This window comes from Callorhinus ursinus, unplaced genomic scaffold (assembly GCF_003265705.2).
Source record: "Callorhinus ursinus isolate GAN/ISIS: 27379988/994484 unplaced genomic scaffold, GSC_fseal_2.0 scaffold20, whole genome shotgun sequence".
Classification (NCBI taxonomy): domain Eukaryota; kingdom Metazoa; phylum Chordata; class Mammalia; order Carnivora; family Otariidae; genus Callorhinus; species Callorhinus ursinus.
Genome location: NW_027397082.1, coordinates 32,921,546 through 32,941,698, shown reverse-complemented (window position 1 = coordinate 32,941,698; position 20,153 = coordinate 32,921,546). Strand labels below are relative to the sequence as shown.

At 37.2% G+C, this 20,153-nt stretch overlaps 1 protein-coding gene across 12 annotated transcripts in view; it reads right to left on the bottom strand.

The window, feature by feature from the left end:
• Window positions 1-20,153, bottom strand: part of PTPN20 (protein tyrosine phosphatase non-receptor type 20) — a 126,135-nt gene that overhangs the window by 87,400 nt on the left and 18,582 nt on the right. For 8 of the 12 annotated variants that reach the window (XR_012381752.1, XM_073904521.1, XM_025881038.2 and 5 more), the window contains one exon: window positions 17,482-17,632. The exons of 3 other annotated variants lie outside the window; for them this stretch is intronic. Coding sequence is in view for 7 of the 9 variants with exons in the window: in XM_073904521.1 (XP_073760622.1) it covers window positions 17,482-17,515 (34 nt within the window). In the remaining 2 variants the exon portion in view is untranslated. Of the gene's footprint in view, window positions 1-17,481; window positions 17,633-20,153 lie in introns of those variants that run through there. One more of the 12 variants, XM_073904525.1, reaches the window with a different exon arrangement.

Below are 20,153 nucleotides of genomic sequence, written 5' to 3'. Positions count from 1 at the left end.
AAGTATAGAGCAATACAAGCCTTTCTCAAGAAACAAGAAAGGTCTCAAATACACAACCTAACCCTACACCTAAAGGAGCTGGAGAAAGAACAGCAAATAAAGCCTAAACCCAGCAGGAGAAGAGAAATCATAAAGATCAGAGCAGAAATCAATGAACTAGAAACCAAAAGAACAGTAGAACAGATCAACGAAACTAGGAGCTGGTTCTTTGAAAGAGTTAACAAGATTGATAAACCCCTGGCCAGATTGATCAAAAAGAAAAGAGAAATGACCCAAATCAACAAAATCATGAATGAAAGAGGAGAGATCACAACCAACACCCAAGAAATACAAACAATTATAAGAACATATTATGAGCCCCTCTATGCCAGCAAATTAGATAACCTGGAAGAAATGGGTGCATTCCTAGAGATGTATCAACTACCAAAATTGAACCAGGAAGAAATAGAAAACCTGAACAGACCTATAACCACTAAGGAAATTGAAGCAGTCATCAAAAATCTCCCAACAAACAAAAGCCCAGGGCCAGATGGCTTCCCAGGGGAATTCCATCAGACATTTCGAGAAGAATTAATACCTATTCTCCTGAAACTGTTCCAAAAAATAGAAATGGAAGGAAAACTTCCAAACTCATTTTATGAGGCCACCATTACCTTGATCCCAAAACCAGACAAAGACCCCACCAAAAAGGAGAATTACAGACCAATATCCTTGATGAACATGGATGCAAAAATTCTCACCAAAATACTAGCCAATAGGATCCAACAGTCCATTAAAAGCATTATTCACCATGACCAAGTGGGATTTATCCCTGGGCTGCAAGGCTGGTTCAACATCCGCAAATCAATCAACGTGGTACAATACATTAACTAAAGAAAGAACAAGAATCATATGATCCTCTCAATAGATGCAGAAAAAGCATTTGACAAAGTACAGCATCCTTTCTTGATCAAAACTCTTCAGAGTATAGGGATGGAGGCTACATACCTCAATATCATAAAAGCCATCTATGAAAAACCCACAGCGAATATCATTCTCAATGGGGAAAAGCTGAGAGCTTTTCCCCTAAGGTCAGGAACGCGGCAGGGATGTCCACTCTCACCACTGCTATTCAACATAGTATTAGAAGTCCTAGCCACAGCAATCAGACAACAAAAAGAAATCAAAGGCATCCAAATCGGCAAAGAGGAAGTCAAACTCTCACTCTTTGCAGATGATATGATACTGTATGTGGAAAACCCAAAAGACTCCACCCCAAAACTGCTAGAACTCATACAAGAATTCAGTAAAGTGGCAGGATATAAAATCAATGCATAGAAATCAGTGCCATTCCTATACACCAACAACAAGACAGAAGAGAGACAAATCAAGGAGTCGATCCCATTTACAATGGCACCCAAAACCATAAGATACCTAGGAATAACCTTGCCAAAGAGGCAAAGGATCTGCACTCAAAAAATTATAAAATACTTATGAAAGAAATTGAAGACACAGAGAAATGGAAAAACGTTCCATGCTCATGGATTGGAAGAACCAACATTGTGAAGATGTCAATGCTACCTAGAGCAATCTACACATTCAATGCAATCCCCAACAAAATACCATCCACCTTTTCCAAAGAAATGGAAAAAAGAATCCTAAAATTTGTATGGAACCAGAAGAGACCCCAAATAGCCAGAGGAATCTTGAAAAAGAAAAGCAAAGCTGGCGGCATCACAATTCCAGACTTCCAGCTCTATTACAAAGCTGTCAACATCAAGACAGTATGGTACTGGCACCAAAACAGACACATTGATCAACGGAACAGAATCGAGAGCCCAGAAATGGACCCTCAACTCTATGGTCAACTCATCTTTGACAAAGCAGGAAAGAATGTCCAATGGAAAAAAGACAGTCTCTTCAACAAATGGTGTTGGGAAAATTGGATAGCCACATGCAGAAGAATGAAACTGGACCATTTCCTTACACCACACACAAAAATAGACTCCAAATGGTTGAAAGACCTAAATGTGAGACAGGAGTCCATCCAAATCCTAAAGGAGAACACAGGTAGCAACCTCTTCGACCTCAGCCGCAGCAACTTCTTCCTAGAAACATCGCCAAAGGCAAGGGAAGCAAGGGCAAAAATGAGCTATTGGGATTTCATCAAGATAAAAAGCTTTTGCACAGCAAAAGAAACAGTGCACAAAACCAAAAGACAACCGACAGAATGGGAGAAAATATTTGCAAACGACATATCAGATAAAGGGCTAGTATCCAAAAATCTATAAAGAACTTATCAAACTCAACACACAAAGAACAAATAATCCAATCAAGAAATGGGCAGAAGACATGAACAGACATTTTTCCAAAGAAGACATCTAAATGGCCAACAGACACATGAAAAAGTGCTCCACATCGCTCGGCATCAGGGAAATCCAAATCAAAACCTCAGTGAGATACCACCTCACACCTGTCAGAATGGCTAAAATTAACAAGTCAGGAAACAACGGATGTTGGCGGCGATGCGGAGAAAGGGGAACCCTCCTACACTGTTGGTGGGAATGCAAGCTGGTGCAACCCCTCTGGAAAACAGTATGGAGGTTCCTCAAACAGTTGAAAATAGAGCTATCATATGATCCAGCAATTGCACTACTGGGTATTTACCCCAAAGATACAAATGTAGGGATCCGAAGGGGTACATGCACCCCGATGTTTATAGCAGCAATGTCCACAATAGCCAAACTGTGGAAAGAGGCAAGATGTCCATCGACAGATGAATGGATAAAGAAGAGGTGGTATATATACACAATGGAATATTATGCAGCCATCAAAAGGAATGAGATCTTGCCATTTGCAACGACATGGATGGAACTGGAGGGTGTTATGCTGAGTGAAATAAATCAATCAGAGAAAGACATGTATCCTATGACCTCACTGATATGAGGAATTCTTAATCTCAGGAAACAAACTGAGGGTTGCTGGAGTGGTGGGGGGTGGGAGGGATTGGGTGGCTGGGTGATAGACATTGGGGAGGGTGTGTGCTATGGTGAGTACTGTGAATTGTACAAGACTGATGAATCACGGAGCTGTACTTCTGAAACAAATAATGCAATATATGTTGAGAAAAAAAGAAGAAGAAGATAGCAGGAGGGGAAGAATGAAGGGGAGTAAGTAGGAGGGGGAGATGAACCATGAGAGAGGATGGACTCTGAAAAACAAACTAAGGGTTCTAGAGGGGAGGGCGGTGGGGGATGGGTTAGCCTGGTGATGGGTATTAAAAAGGGCACATTCTGCGTGGAGCAATGGGTGTTATGCACAAACAATGAATCATGGAACACTACATCAAAAAGTAATGATGTAATGTATGGTGATTAACATAACAATAAAAAATCATTAAAAAAATAAAAAAAACTAATGATGTGACATATGGTGATTAACATAACAATAAAAAGTTTAAAATAAAGATGTATGAAGCTCTTTTTCAAAGATGATATGATTGTCTATACAGAAAATCATGAGGAATCTATTTTCAAACGATTTTAGAAATTATAAACTTAGCAAGGTTGTGGGATATGCAGTCAGAATACAAAATCAGCTGTATTTCTACATTAGCAAGGAACAATCTAAAATTAAAATTTAAAAATTTAATAATGTAAGAAACCTTAAATACTTGAAACTTGCTTAAGACCTGTACACTGGTAACTACAAAGCATTGGGGCATGTGGGTGGCTCAGTCGGTTAATCGTCTGTCTTCGGCTCAGGTCATGATCCCGGGTCCTTGGATTGAGCCTCAAATTGGGCTCCCTGCTTAGTGGGGAGCATGCTTCTCCTCCCTCTGCTCCTCCACTCCTGCTCTCTCTCTCACTCCCATTTGCTTGCTCTCTCTCTCTCAAATAAATAAATAAAATCTTAAAAAAAAAAAACTACAAAGCATTGCTGAAAGAAATTAAAGAATACCTGAATAAATGTAAACATATACGTTGCCTTTGCATTAGAAGACTCGATATTGCTAAGATGTCAAATTCCCCCACAGTGATCTCCATCAAAATCCCATCAGGAGTTTTTTGTAGAACTGACAAGCTAATTCTAAAATGTATATGCAATGCCAAGAGCCTAGAATAGCAACAATTTTGAAAAAGAACAACACCGAAAGACTTAACCACTTGATTTCTAGACTTATTACAGAGCTATAATAAGATACTATGACACTGGAATAATGACAGAAGTATAAAGCAATGGAAGAGAATAAAAAGTCCACATATAATTCTACACATAAATTCAATGATTTTTGACAAAGGGGCCTAGGTAATTTCATGGAGAAAAGACAGATGTTTCAAAAAGTGATGCTGAAATAACATGGAAAAAAAAAAGAAACTCAATACTTATATTACCCCATTAAAAAAAGGAATAAATCAGAGATATAAATCTAACAGCTAACACTATAAAATTTTAGAAACAAACAGGAGAAAAATGTTTACAAGTATGCAAATATGTCTTAGTACACAAAAAACATGAAGGACAAAAAAATCCTGATAAATTGGATTTCCTCAAAATTCACTGATTAATCCCATAATTTCTCAGCATCTTTCTCTTGAATTTATCCAATCAGTAATTTCCAAGTGTTATATATCACATTTGAATTTCACCTCTTTGATCCCAGTTCTGTCATTTATGTGGTGCATGATTTTGGTCAAATTCCCTAATCTCTCTATGTCTCAGTTTCATCATCTATAGAACAGAAATAGCAACAGTGCCTGTGTCATAAGGATGTTATGATGATCAGCTGAGGTATACCTGAAGCACTCAGGACAGTGCTTCACAAAAGGCTCAGCATTTAATGTGTTGGTTATTACTGTTAACATTTGGAGAATTCACTTTGTTCATTTACATTTTTTCAAGATTTATTCCATTAAACCATGTGATTATTTTTCAGTCTGTTAAAAAGAACTATCCAGGGGCCAGAAACAATGATACTACAGTAGCAACAAACAAGCCCAGTGTCCATATCTTGATTCTTAAATACTATTCTCCAATAAAAGAAAACAAATCTCTTTCGAGAAATGGCTGAATCTAGGCCAGGCTAGGAGGACACTTGAGATAAGCCTGGAGTATCTTGTAATGCAATAAAGTAGTGAAGTGCTCAAAAAAACTAAAGAATGGGATATGTGAAAGGACAGGACATAGGAGCCAACCTGAAAGACCTTCCAAGGGCCAGAGCTAGAACAATTGGAACACTAAAGTAAATAAAAATTGGATTATAATGAAGTATAAAATAAATATAAGTGAGTCCATACTCATATAGGCAAATGATCAAATAAATAAGTAGGGGAGGAGAGACAAACCTTCTTTACAGAATAACCTCCCAAAATGTATATATAGTCCCTCCTCCAATAGGTAGAGCTTAATTCTTGCTCAATTCCCCACCCAGGAGGGCAAGCTACACTTAGTGACTCAGTTCCAAAGAGTGAGAAAAGGGAAATGCAGTAACTTTACAGCAGAGAAAACGTCTCTGGCAAATACCACCTTAACTAAATGATGACTGTTAACAGTATCAGTGGTGTCATGTGGATGTCATGTGCCTTCTTATATGATGTGACAAGAAGAGCACTTCACTTCTGTGGTATTCCTCCCCCAAACCCATAACTCTAGTCTAATCATTAAAAAAAAAAAATCAGACAACTGTAAATTGGGGGTCATTCTACAGGATACCTGGCCACTAAGCCTGTCAAGGTCATGAAAAACAAGACTGAGAAACTGTCACAGACCAGAAGAAACTGGGGAGACATACCGACTAAATGCAATGTAATATCCTGCATTGCATCCTGGAAGAGAAGAGAACATGAATGGGGGAAAAATGGTAAAATTCAAATAAAGTCTGGGATTTAGTTAATTCTCATATACCAAGGCCAGTTTCTTTAAGGTCAGTTTTGACAAATGAACCCTGGTAATATAAGATGCTAACAACAGGGGAAACTGGACAAGGGGTATTGCAGATGTTCTGTACTATTACAATTTATCTATAAATCAAAAGTTATTCTAATATAGAAGTTTTTATGCTAACAAAACTAACAATTAGGGAAATAAATTTCTTCAAAGACACAAATTCTTTTTTAAATTTTTGGACATGTGCATTTTAATAGAATATGGTCCCTCTGTTCCATTGTTTTTAACAGAATCCTCCTTATTTCACTTTTACCTGAGGTCTCCTTATGATTAAATTCAGATTATTCATTCTCAACTGGAATACCGCATATGTGAGGCTCCTTTCTCAGCGTTTCACATCTGAAGGCTTACACTGTCCATCTCTCCCTCATTAGTGATGTTAATTTTGACCACCGATTTAAGTCCAATTTTTCTCCTATAGAATATTTTTATTTTATCCTATCTTGCAATCAATGCACAGTCTATAGGGAGACACTTTGCGACCACACACATCCTGCTCTCCACTGAAATTTTCACCTAGATTTAGCATCCATTGTTGCTTTTTGCCTGATTCAGTCTTTTGCAATGGGTACAAAATGATAAGTTTCCAACCCTAGCACTCCCTCCACCTTTTTTTTTAATTGGGGTAGAGAACATATAACATAAAATCTACCACCTTAACCATCTTTAGGTATACGGTACAGTAGTGTTAACTATATGCATACTGTTGTGAAACAGATCTCCAGAACTTTTTCATCTTGCAAATCTTAAACTTAATACCCATTAAACAACTCCATTTTTCCCACTCCCCCCAGCACCTGGTAACCACCGTTCTATTTTCTGTTTCTATGAATTTGACCACTTTAAATACCTCACATAAGTGGAATGATACAGTATTCATCTTTTTGTGACTGGCTTATTTTACTTAGCATAATATCCTCAAGGGTTATCCATGCTGTAGCACGTGACAGGATTTCCTTCCTTTTCAAGGTTGAGTATCCTTATTTCATTGTATGAATACACCACATATTTTTTATCCACTCATCCACTGATCAATTCCCAGTTTTATTCAAATATAATCAACATGCAGCATTGTATACATTTAAGGTGTACCACATAATGATTTGACTTATGTATATCATGAAATGATTATCAAATCAGTATAGTTACTATTCATCATCTCATATAGATTCTCTTAACAAATTTCATATATACCATACAGCAGTGATAACCAGATAGACATCATGTTGTACATGACATCCATAGCACTTATTTATCTTATAACTGGAAGTTTGTACCTTTTGACTATCTTCATCCAATTCCCTCCCCCAACCCATTACCCCCTCTTCTGGTAACCACAAATCTGATCTCTTTTTCTATGATTTTGTGTTTTGTGTTTTGTTTTTTTAGATTCCACATATAAGCGAAACCATACAGTTTTGTCTTTTTCTCTGATTTATTTCACTTAGCATAATGCCCTCAGGATCCATCCATGTCACTGCAAATAGAAAGATTTCCTTCTTTGTTATGGCTGAATAACACGTGTGTGTGTGTGTGTGTGTGTGTGTGTGTGTGTGTGTGTGTAGCTTCATTTTTTTACATATGAATATTAATTTTCCTAGTACCATTTATGGAAGAGACTGCCTTATCTCCACTGAGTATTCTTAGCTCTCATGTCAAATATTGTTGACCATATACATGAGTTTATTTCTGGGCTCTCAGTTCTGTTCCATTGGTCTATATTTGTTTTTATGCCAGTACCATACTGTTTTGATTACTACAGCTTTATAATATAGCTTGAAATACAAAGTGTGATGGTCTTTTGTATTGCCATGTAAATTTTAGGATTGTTTTTTCTACTTCTGTAAAAAAATGCCATTAAAATGTCAATTGGGATTGCACTGAATCTGTAGACAACTCTGGCTAGTAAACATATTTTTAACAATTTTAATTCTTCCAGTCCATGAACAAGGGATAACTTTTCACTCATTTATGTCTTCTTTGATTTCTTTCACCAGTGTAAAGACACAAATTTTAAACAGATACAACAAGAAATAGAAAATCCAAATAAAGAAGTTGAAAATTTGGGTCAAAAATCTTGCAAAAGACATACAAACAACTTCTAAGGCTCTATGACTTCACTTATACCAAGTATTTCAGGAATAAATAATACCAATTCCACACAAAGTATGCCAGAAAATACAGGAAGACAGAATACTTCTCAAAAACATTTTGTGACACCAGAATTACCCTGCTATCAAAAACAAACAAAAGTAGTAAAACACCAATACCCTTCATGAACATATTTAAAAAAAAGTCTTCCAATACCTGGTACCAGTTCAATTGAATATCCATATTCATTCCAGAAGGATCATAGATCTAAATTTGATAAGTTAATAAGTTTTTAGAGGAAAATATCTTCATGACCTTGAGAAAGTGAGTATTTCTTAAACAAACACTAGCCATAAAGGAAAACATTGAAAAACTGGACTTCCTTAAAATTAAGAAATTCTCTTCATCAAAAGATACCATTATATAATAAAAAGGCAGTGATGTCTGGCTAGCTCAGTTGGAAGAGCATGAGTTTTGATCTCAGGGTCATGAGTTCGAGCCCCACATGGGGTGTAGAGATTACATACATACATATATACATACATAACTCTTAAGAAAAGTTAAGTCAAAAGGTAAACCATAGAGGGGGGAAAAGATATTTGCAATACATATGTCCTATAGTAAACTCATTTAAATGATATACAAAGAACTTCTACAAATGAATAGGAAGAAAATCAGACTACTCAATAGAAAAATGGGAAAAGTGTTTGAACAGATAAAACAGAAAAAAGAACAGATAAGGGAGGATATCCAAGTGGCCAATACTCATGAAAAAGTACCCAATTTCACTAGTCAACAGGGAAATAGAAATTAAAAGCAAAATGTAATGTTACTACACAGCCACTAGGCTGACAAAATGAAAAATACAAATAAGTTCTATTAAGGATGTGAAGCAACTGAAACTTCCAAACATTGCTGGTGGATTAGGCACTTTGGAAAATTGGTAGGCAACATCCACTACACCTTAACAGGTGCATATTTTATGAACAAGCAATTTCACTCCTGTGTATATCCCCAACATGAACAAGTATATATATTCACCAAAAGACATTTACAGGGATGTTTATAACATTATAACATATTGTAATAAATACTAGTAACACTGTATTCACCTAAAATAGAATGGATAAATAAACTGTAGTATATTGAATAGAATATTATTCAGCAGGAAGAATGAACAAATCACAACTACATAGAGCAACATGTTTGAATCTCACAAATATAACATTAAGAAGTCAGACTCAAAAGAGTACATAAAATGTGCTCCCATTTACATAAAGTTCAAAAACATGCAAAATTAAACTATGGTATTAGAAGTGTAGTAGATCTCCTTCGAGAAAGGGAAGTAATGAAAGGAGACTCGAAAGATATATTAGGATTCTGATAATGTCTTGCTTCTTGATCTGAGTGCTGGTTACACAAGGTGCAGTCCATTTGTGAAAATTCATTGAGCTTTTACACTTATGAGTACTTTACTACATGTGTATAAAATAAACTATATTGGGATAGTATTTTATTGTATTTCAATAAAAATAGAAAATAAACGATAAGATCTTTGATTTATATATTCAAGATAACATTACAGAACATCCACTTTTTTTTAAAAAGACAAGAACAGAAAATTCAGATGAAATGGAAATAGCCAAATAAATAAAAAAGATAACCTTGCTAGCATTCAGGAAAGCATACATTAAAATAGTGTGATATCACTTTATCAATTGAGAAAAATTATTAAAATGGATAAAATTCACTGTTGATGAGGGTTTAGGGAAATAGGCTGAAGGGAAAGTAAATTGAAATAGTATCAAACCCCTTTAAGCGTGAATAAAATTTAACCAGAAATTCCTCCTCTATATATCTCTCATTCAGAAATACTCACACATGTAAAAATTGATCAAAGGACAGGATGTTTATTGTAGTACTGTTTAGGACAATAAAAATTGGGGAGAAAAACAAAATGTCCTTCAGTTTTGGGACAATTAATAAATTAAGACATTCATAAAATGGAAATCTAAGGGACTATCCTGAACTCCCCTGATTTCTATCCCTCTGCCCTTTCAAAGGCTTTCAAACTTGATAAAGCTCTACTGAGTCAAACAGTTTGTGAGGTATAACACAATTAGTTATAAATAATAATCAAATAACCAAAATTGCAGGTCATATATTTATATCAGAAGTTATTACTTTAATAATATCATTTTGTTAAGATGCCTGTCTGACTTAAAAGGTTATGGTTTCAATGCCCTGTAGAACATTAATCAGTTTTATTTCTAATTCAGAAACTTATTTCAAAATGCCTTCCCTAATAGACAGTACATACTTTGTTCCTCAAAATGTTCTTTCAACTGGCACTACTCCCTGATTAATGAGTTGAATAAATTATTTGAAACAGGGTTTTTCTATATTTGCAAGGGCTTTCCGCTAATACAATGTAGCTAAATGAAGTGACACTTGCACGCACAGTGATTTGTCAAGAATATATGATTTTGACCTTTAGAATAAAAAGGGATTGTGTCTACTTGTCTACAATGCTTTTGGGAATTTTGTCAAATCAGAAGCTTTCAAAATTTGATTTGAATAAATGAAGAACCTTCAAGTTCACTAGACCGTACTTTTTAAATAACCTTTAAAGAAATGCAGGGCTATGTTAAGAACTTTTTTAAAATTAAAACAAAAACCTGCTAGATTTACTGACCCACTTTTTGTGCTTATACCAGACAGCTTCCTCTCTACTAATTTATTTATATAATGCCATTTATTGTCATAATCGCATCTCATGGTCTAGTTAGATTTTATACTTAATAGTCTAGCAATCTCTCAAAGAGATTCCTTTGTATGATTCTATTCAAACCTGTATCGGCTTGTGTCAGGCAATCACGATTTAATCCTGGAATAGCACAAGCCATTAACACGTTTGGCCAGTCTTGCTGTGTAATCTTTGACTCCACTCCTGCACGCTGGAGCACCACAGAACGCGTCCCTTCACAACTGCTCTTGGCACATTGGCTCACTGGTGTAACATCTACTGTTAGGTTCTCTTTCCCAGGGTTGACATCCCTAGTTCCTTATTTCACTCCCTTCAATTCCTTTCTTGTTCTACACGGAAAATAAATGTGATGACACTTCATGTCTGAGAAACCCTTTCTTGTGGCTTCCACTGAGATACTCTGATAAGCTCATAATAATCAAGAGCACATTTCTTTACCTGTGACCCGTTTTATTCTCCCTCACTGGAAACATACAGGATTTTCTCCCTGTGTTTGGAAATTTCACAGTAATGTTCCTTGATGTGGTGTCTCTTTTGCCTTTTGTTTTGCTGGTACTTGAACTCACTCTCAAATCTAGAAACTCATGTCTTTCCACCTGGAAATTTTTCTTCAGTAAGTAGCTCCTCGATCACTGTTTTTTCCTTAATTCCTATTAGTTAGTGCAAGCTATCGTGGATTCATCTTCTAATCTTATCTTTTTTCTATTTCCTATCTGTTTATCCCATTTTCTGAAAAATAGATCTAACTTTATATTCAATTCTGATATTTATTTCTGCTAATAGTTGTTACATTTCTCAGAGCTCTTTCTGCTTATTGAACAGTCCTTGTTTTGACCATCCTGTTCACATTTCTTGGTGCAGTATTGTGTCTTAGTTCTCTAAGCATATTAATTACAGTATTTACTTATTTGTTTTCTACCTGCATTGTCTCTGAATTCATTTTTTTCCCATTCCCTTATTTTACTCAAAGGCTTTCCTTAGATACCTGGTCACCTTTGGCTATTCATTCATGCATCACACTGAGATATTAAGAAGGTAATTAGGAGCTGTGTATGTGGCTGTGCGGCTCATTGACTAGTAGTAAGCAGTCCTTGTTATATGAAAATTCAAAGAGAGAGGGGGTCAAAACACACTGTCCTTCAATTGAGAACTTTCCAAAGTCTGTAGATCTTCTCTCGGGCCAGCCAGTTTCCCCAGGGAGAAATCCTCTGATTTCCTGCCTGGGGAGTATAAATCTAGCCGCCAGCCTTGTTGGAGCCGAATGGAGGAAAAAAGCCCAGTTGAGGGGAAGGAGGCAGGAAGAGTCTTAACCTCATGTTAAGTGCAGACTTTTAACTACTTCCCCGTTTTCAGTCTAGCAGCCCACTCCCACTCCAGCTCAGCCAGCCTCCAATCCAAACCAACTCCTCCACAGTCACCTCTACAGAGTAAGCCTCCTGTCGTCTGCCAAGGTGAGGGAAGGATATTTTTCTTGCTGCTCAGGCTAACAGAAGAAACCTAGGTGTCTAAAAAGTTCTAAGACAGACTCTAAACATTATCCTGTTTCACTCAGCACCTTCAATTCCTGAACATGTCATAGTTCCAATGCAGAAATCTGGTAGTTTCTAATTGGCAGCTCTCCTACCCCATCCCTTTCTGGCAGCTGGGTTTCCGCTCTGCTCTGCTAAAGGCATTGCCCACCTCCCTTCCATTTTTCCAGAATGGTTAGCCTTTTTCATCTGCTAATGTCTCCTCTCCTGTCAAGATGTTTTTGCAGGTTTACATCTTTTCCTTCCTTCACTTCCCCTTCAGTAGGATTTCCAGAGGGATCATACGCTAAAGCCGGTGCTCGATCTACCAAGTTTCAGTGCAAGGATCACTCAGGTTCTTGTCTCCTAAGTATATTTGAAGCACAGCTTACCCTGGTCATACTCCGAGATAAACTTTTATAACATAATAAGCAAAAAACATTAATTTTATTCTTACTATGTTTTACCTTTAGTTCCTTTTCCAAATCTGCTGAGATTACTATAGCACCTTTCTGATATGACTATTACAGAATTACCATTTGTATTACAATTTACCTGCATACAAATTTCCACAGTATATTGTAATCTCCTTGGTGAGACCATGCTTTCTCTACTTCCCTACTTCCAACCCAGAATACAGTGCCCAGGCCAGAACATGCACTAGATAAATGTCTACAGAACAAGAAATTTTGCTATCAACTGTCATTGTGTGGTCCATCTTATTACATGTTTCTCTAGCAATAAGGGTACTTTTCCCAGGTTTGGACAAATACAAGGTGTTGGGCAACATGGAAAGCTTTTCTGTTAGGATGGTGGGGGAGTGCCCTTCCATCATGGATTCTAGATTAGTTAACTCAAATGGTATTGTCTCAAAACCATGAAAATCCCTTGGCCAGAAGAGTCCAAATCAGAATCAAAGAAGGAAAGTAACAGGTCAAAACTAGAGAAGGAGTACTAGTTCAAGGACTGAAATATGAAGTGGTAAGCTAGAAGAGCAGGAGTAAGTAATTTATGGCCTTATATACAAGGCATATAAGGCCATAAATTAATGAGGCCCATGAAAATGAAGACACCAGAGATCCAATTTTATGTGTGCTCATGTGTGGCTTAGGGGCAGACGTGAATGTTTAAAAGTACGAGGATTGACAGAATACCCCCTTGTCCCACCCTACTCATTCCTAGATTCCCTAGCCTTGGGATAAGGTAAGCTGTCCCTTTTTTGCCTAGTCTGAGATACCGTCCCTAAGAAAGTCTAAGACTCAAGTTCCTATGAACTCCTTTGGTGTCCAGCCTTTCTCCTTGGCTCGGGCCCTGGAGCAGGCCTTGGAGGAGGCTGTTTGTAGAGCATGTTCTGAAAGTCCTGGTGCATGACAATATCCATGGGCACGTGGGAGTGGTCAGGAACAATAAGAGATAGGGAGAACATGAATGAATGAAGTTATGGTAGTAGAGAGGTGGTCACCTTTATTACTTCAGTGATTCAGGAAGAATCCAGAATGTGGTTTCCTAAAAGGTTCACATAATAGAGATTTCATGGGAGTTGAGCAAGTCTAGATTGCCTGTGGGATTTTCCCAATGGTGAGCAATGCTGTATCAGCTGTGGCCTAGTAGCAGCCCCTGGTGTATTTATATCCTATAAATCCTTCTTGTGGATGGCGATTCCTCAACCAATGGCCAGAGTCAGGATGGTTCTAGATAGAGGAGAACGAGGAGGGAAGGACATAATTACTGTAAAAGATGTGTGGAGTGATTTCATAGCCTGCTGTACATAAATTCAGCATCTGGGTGCTATGCAGCTTGTCACTCTACCCACACAAGGCACAGAACCAAAAGTACTTTCCAGTGACTCCTCTAAATAGCCCATCTGGCTTCCTAATAGGTGGGCATGAACTCAAAGGCCTTAAAAACAAGATACAAATGTCACCCTTTCTCAGACACATGGGTGGGATGGTGAGAAAGAAATATCTCTTAAGAAAAAGTAGGGTTGACTACAAGAACTAAAGGTAAACTGGCATAAAGAAGCCAGTGGTGTGTTTTGGCACGGACATTTACTATAATAAGAATTGTGTTCTCTTCCAGGATACTCAGGAACTAAGAGAGAGTAGCATAAACCCTGGGCTAGCTAGCTCAGGTCCTACATGGTTCTGTATAATTCAAATTCTATTGGACCTGATGCAACAAGATGACCAGAAATTTCAGGTCATTGTGGCTAAGTTTTAAGGAACCTAAAACATGAAGAAGGCTGAGGATCTTCACACAGACTTTCCCAAGAGGACATCTAAGTGACTAGTTAACTAGTTAACCTGGTAAATGAATCTCCTGAGTATTCTACCACTTTCAGAATCAAAAAGGATGACTTCTGACATCAGCAAGCACGGCTAAGTTCAAGCACCTATCTCACTGGATTCCAGGGGAGGCTTTAGGGCCATCAAGTGCTCCAAGCAAAGAATTCCCTGGGGTTTGGTGGTTTGGGTCATCCTAATTTTAGGGTGGCCAGGAAGAAGAACACTTACCCTCTCGGGATGAGGAAAGCTTCTTCTTGATCCAGGGCTGCTCTAGACTACTCTATTCAGACCCATTAGCTCAAGGATCCGAATCCTGAGAATTTATCCTAAGAAAGAATTTAGCCCTAGAATAAAAGAAGCTGGTTTAACTTGTCTTGTTCTTAGTGAAACTCTGTTCTTAAAGATCATTTCATCCTCTCCTAAGGGCTCACAAACAATGTTTGGAATAAAATTTGCCAGAAATCAAAACTGCTAATCTGTCATTTCTTAAAGGACAATATATTGTAGAAACTACAGATCAGGGGCGCCTGGGTGGCTCAGTCATTAAGCGTCTGCCTTCGGCTCAGGTCACGATCCCAGGACCCTGGGATCGAGCCCCACATCGGGCTCCCTGCTCCGCGGGAAGCCTGCTTCTCCCTCTCCCACTCCCTCTGCTTGTGTTCCCTCTCTCGCTGTGTCTCTGTCTGTCAAATGAATAAATAAAATCTTTAAAAAAAGAAAAGAAACTACAGATCAGTAGTACCTCTCCTATTCTCTGCTTTCTTCCACCATTAAAAGCAGCTCTGAAATAATGTTTAACTCAACAAACATTAAACATATACAATATACAAAGCACTGAGTGTGTTTAAGCAAAGAGGAAAAAGACTCAACCTTTATCCTCTAGAAGTTTGTCCTTCTATAGGGAAGTATAAAAATAACTATAATGTGAGACAATAAAACAAGCACTCTAATAAGGATATAAATAAAGGCTTAAGGAAGCCCAGAAAAGAAAAGAAATTCCATCTGGAATTCCATGAAAACTATAAATGCTTCTAATAAGTGACTTTGGAACTGTGTCTGTGGCTAAAGATTTTAATTCACTTAAAGTAACTTGGTTCTTGCTCTGTCTCTTATTGTGGACTTGAAATCCATCTATACGTTTTGCAAAGCCATTTTGCAAAGCACACTCTTTCTTGGGAAGAGAGGCCATTCACTAGGTGGCAATAAAGAACAAAGCTATAAATTACCATATATATTTAGAATATAAAAAGTTCTGCCAATAGAATATGACAATTGCTACTTTCATTATAATTTCTTTTAAGGAAATCCACCCAATTTGGTCACTTGCATAGTATTGCAAAGGTCTTAAGTAAATGGGTGCCTCAACTATCTTTTTGTGTGCTCTTTTTGTCCTTTTCACAAAACCTAAAATAAAGGAATGATGTGTTTGGACATAAAATAGGAAAGAAACGGATTCAAAATTATATTTAAAAAGACTCCAGTAAAAATTAACAATTTGATCAGATTCTTAAGTAGAAGGTCTGAAGATAATTGATGAAACTGTTAGTGCATAGTTATCTCAAAAAGGAAAAAGCAGCAAGCAGACTTTTAAAAAAAATCAAGTTACACAAAATGAAATAAATAGTCCTGAACAGTAATCATAGAAATGGAAGAAAAAAAGAGGCTCAAGATATATTTCGTAACAACTAAATTACCTTCTTGCTGTGATAACAAAGGGAGATTATAGTATAACTAATATACTGTTGATAATAGGATTAACCTTTTGTGGAAAATAGTGTGGCAATAGAGAGTAAAAAGCAATACAAGATTCAGACCCATTAGCTCAAGGATCCCAATCCTGAGAATTTACCCGAAAGAATTTAGCTCAAGAATAAAATCCATAAATATTAACATGCTGTCAAAAGTAATGTCTATACGAACCATAAGAGATGATGGACTCTGAAAAACAAACTGAGGGTTCTAGAGGGGCAGGGGTGGGGGGATGGGTTAGCCTGGTGATGGGTATTAAAGAGGGCACGTTCTGCGTGGAGCACTGGGTGTTATGCACAAACAATGACTCATGGAACACTACATCAAAAACTAATGATGTAATGTATGGTGATTAACATAACAATAAAAAATTTAAAAAAAATAATAAAAGTAATGTCTATAATGGAAGGAAAAAAAAAACTGGAAACCACATATGTGCTCAGATAAGTAGTATCACAATGAGAAAGCAAGCTGCTTCCGGGTCTTTCAGGATGTAGACAGGACCAGAAGGACTTCTGGAGTCAGAGCTGCAAGACTAGAGAAGCAGTCCAGCATGGATGACCCTCCGTAGAGCTCTGGCTTAGTCCTCTGAGGGAGGGAGCAACACTGAGGACAAGGAGGGCAGGACAGAAGAGGGTGCAGAAGCTGGGCTGAACTTGGAGAGAATGATGAAAGGTATAAAAGAAATGTTGAAAAATGAAAAATGTTGAAAAATGCCACCAATGTTGGAGACAAGACGACAGTATGGGTCACCGGGAAACAGTGGCGTCTCATTAGAACACTGTTAGTATCATGTACCAAAAGCCACCTTCTTTGTGTTTGTGTCCAGATTCTCTGCAATAAATATATTTATTACTATATATAATTATATATTACATGCTATATATGTAACATATTATTATTTACATAATTGGAAAAAATGTTATTTGGAAAGAGTAAAATAAAACATAAGAATCTAATCCTCGCCACTCAACTAACAAGTGTGACAGCTTGTTAGATGTGCACAATCTTGTGTGTCCATATTGACCCAGTGAATCAGAATCTGCAGGTTAACAAATCCACAGGGGTTCCCACTTATATTTATAGTCTGAGAAGCACTGTTCTGGTTCCTCCTGCTCTTCACACCCCCTAAAGTATGTGAGGCACAAGAATTTACCAGAGTCTTTTGCGGCCTTCCTGTATGAAGACATGTCCCCATGCCCGGATGAGGTGGATAAAAGGCTTCTGGAGGTACCAAGCCTTTTGCCCTGAGAGTCAGGCGGAAGGTCTGATTGGTATCCTGGGGCCAGCACACAATTCTTGTTCACCTGGTCGAACATACAATGCAAAGGAATTTCTATTAGACAACTCGAGTTTTCACAACTTTAACAAATTATTACTGACCTTTAGTCAGTCACTGCATCTCAGTGACCCAACTCTTTTAATGCCACACTTACGCTAAATTGGGTGTTGGGGATTCAACACTGAACGGACAAGAACTAACTAAAGAGGAGTCTGTCTTCAAGTAGTTCATGTTCAATCTATCAAAAATCCTCAGACAGAATAAGCATTTTTTTTCTTTTCTAACCTTTGCCATAACAGGCCTATAAAATCATGTTACGTTGTTCCCACTGGTTAAAACCTAGAATGTTTTTTGCCTGGCAACCTCTCCATTAGCTACCTGCAAATGATATTGGGTTACTATAATCTGAATCTAAAAGTTAATATTTTGAAACATACATATTTTAAAACTTTGAGCTATAGGATATTTTTTTAAAGATTTTATTTATTTGACACAGAGAGAGCTAGAGAGAGAAAGGGACAGAGAGCAGAGAGCAAGCACAAGCAGGGGGAACGGCAGGCAGGAGAGAAGCAGGCTCCCCGCTGAGCAAGGAGCCCGACGTGGGGCTCCATCCCAGGACCCTGGCATCATGACCTGAGCTGAAGGCAGCCACTTAACCGACTGAGCCACCCAGGCACCCCTGAGCTATAGGATGTTAAGAGAGATTATTTAAAACATGGATGGAAGGCAAAAAGGTAAGTGGCATTTCCTTTCAATGTTATATGAGGATTATATTTAACAGGCCCTCCCAAGGATTATTCAGTTATGTAGTGAATTATACCTTCAACTCATTGTTTAAATCCTAGACTTAGTAAAATTACATGTTAACCTACAGATCTTTGACCAGTAGGGATACAAATAATTTCTTATAGGAAATATAACATCAAAGATTATCATATATTGCCCTGTCAGATATTAAACCAAACTTTCTAAATCTAACCTAGAATTTTTATTCTAACATTCATTCCAAATGCCTATAAAAATCTGGATCCTCAAATGTTCTCTGAGCCACCTTTGCCATCTTTTTGATACCTTTATTAATCAATAAATTGAATAAAGTCTCTAACATGGCTTCATCTCAAATTTTAATGCATCACATTTTTAATTTTTTTAAATGGTACTTTGTCGAAGGGGAAAAAAATCTTTTCTTTTTAAAAGGACAGTGGCGGCCTCATGACTGGTGATGTGGTCATGGACTTCAGTGGTGAGCCTTCCCTGGAAGCAGAACTGAGAAGTTAAAGACCTCACTGGTAACTAAGACCCACTAAGAATAATGCCCACCTTTCTGCCTCCCAAATACATGAACTAAAAATATTTAAAATGATACAATCTTAATTAAAGACAAATAAAATGAATTTTCTTTAGAAATTTGTTAGGTAATTCCAAGATACTCCTTGATAACTGGAGAGACACCTACTTAAATACCAGGTTTTAAATATGTTACATGCTGTTACATGTTACATATTTCCACCAAATAAACATATGAATGGTCCTATACTCCAACTTGTCCTCTTTATATAAATACGCCCCCACATACACGAAAGATCTCTCTAGCACACCGATGAGTAGACTGAAATTCATATTAATCCAAACCAACAGTCCCCAGTTTCACATCTTTCATAGAAGTCAGTAGTGCTCCCAGAGCAAACAACTTTGATCAGAAACACATGCCCATTTCTGGCACTTATTAGTGCAATGAGTTTGAGATAGGCCTATAGAAATAGAACAGTCAAAATGGATAAATTTCTCTTATCTTACATTTTATCTAGTATGTCTTAGGACAGATAGACAAAAGAATATCTTAATTAAGCTGATTAACATTTAATTCAGTTTTTGAGTTGCAGCTACTATAGTAAATCAGCAATAGTTTAAGATTATACAATTCAACAAGTATGTATTAAAGCCTAGGTGGTCTATAAGGTCTACAAAAGTAAATTACATAATAAAAACAGAATCATTTATTATAATGCAAAATAAAATTTTAAAGAAATATAGTGAAAACTTTTAACCATATAACCACTTCCTCCGATGCTTGACTAAGTAAGCCCCCAGCAGTGCTTCCCCTATAATTTCCTTTTTCACAATGATTTCTGGACTCATCTTTCCAAGTTGAACCATAAACACCGTGAAAGCAGGAACTTTAACTTTTTCATTTTTGTATGTTCAGTGACTAGCACATTCTAGATACTCAAGAAATGTTTGATGGATTAACTAATTAGTTAATTCCATGAAAAATGTGTATGCACCATCATGTCAAGAACTCTGGGAAGTCACAGAGGTCAGATCCCTAAATTAAAAGTTTCCCTCCAATTCCTAAAGAAGGTTGCTGTAGTATAGAAAATCAGAGAATTAGCCCCGAGAAGGGGAAAATATAAAAAAAATTAGTACTTGTTTAGGATACAGCACTGAGGATAGACAAGGTTCCAATATGGCACAAAGTGGTCCCATGTGCTCATAAGAGGAAGGAAACACAAGTGTTTGGTTTGCCCAAGAAACTAAAGCAGGAC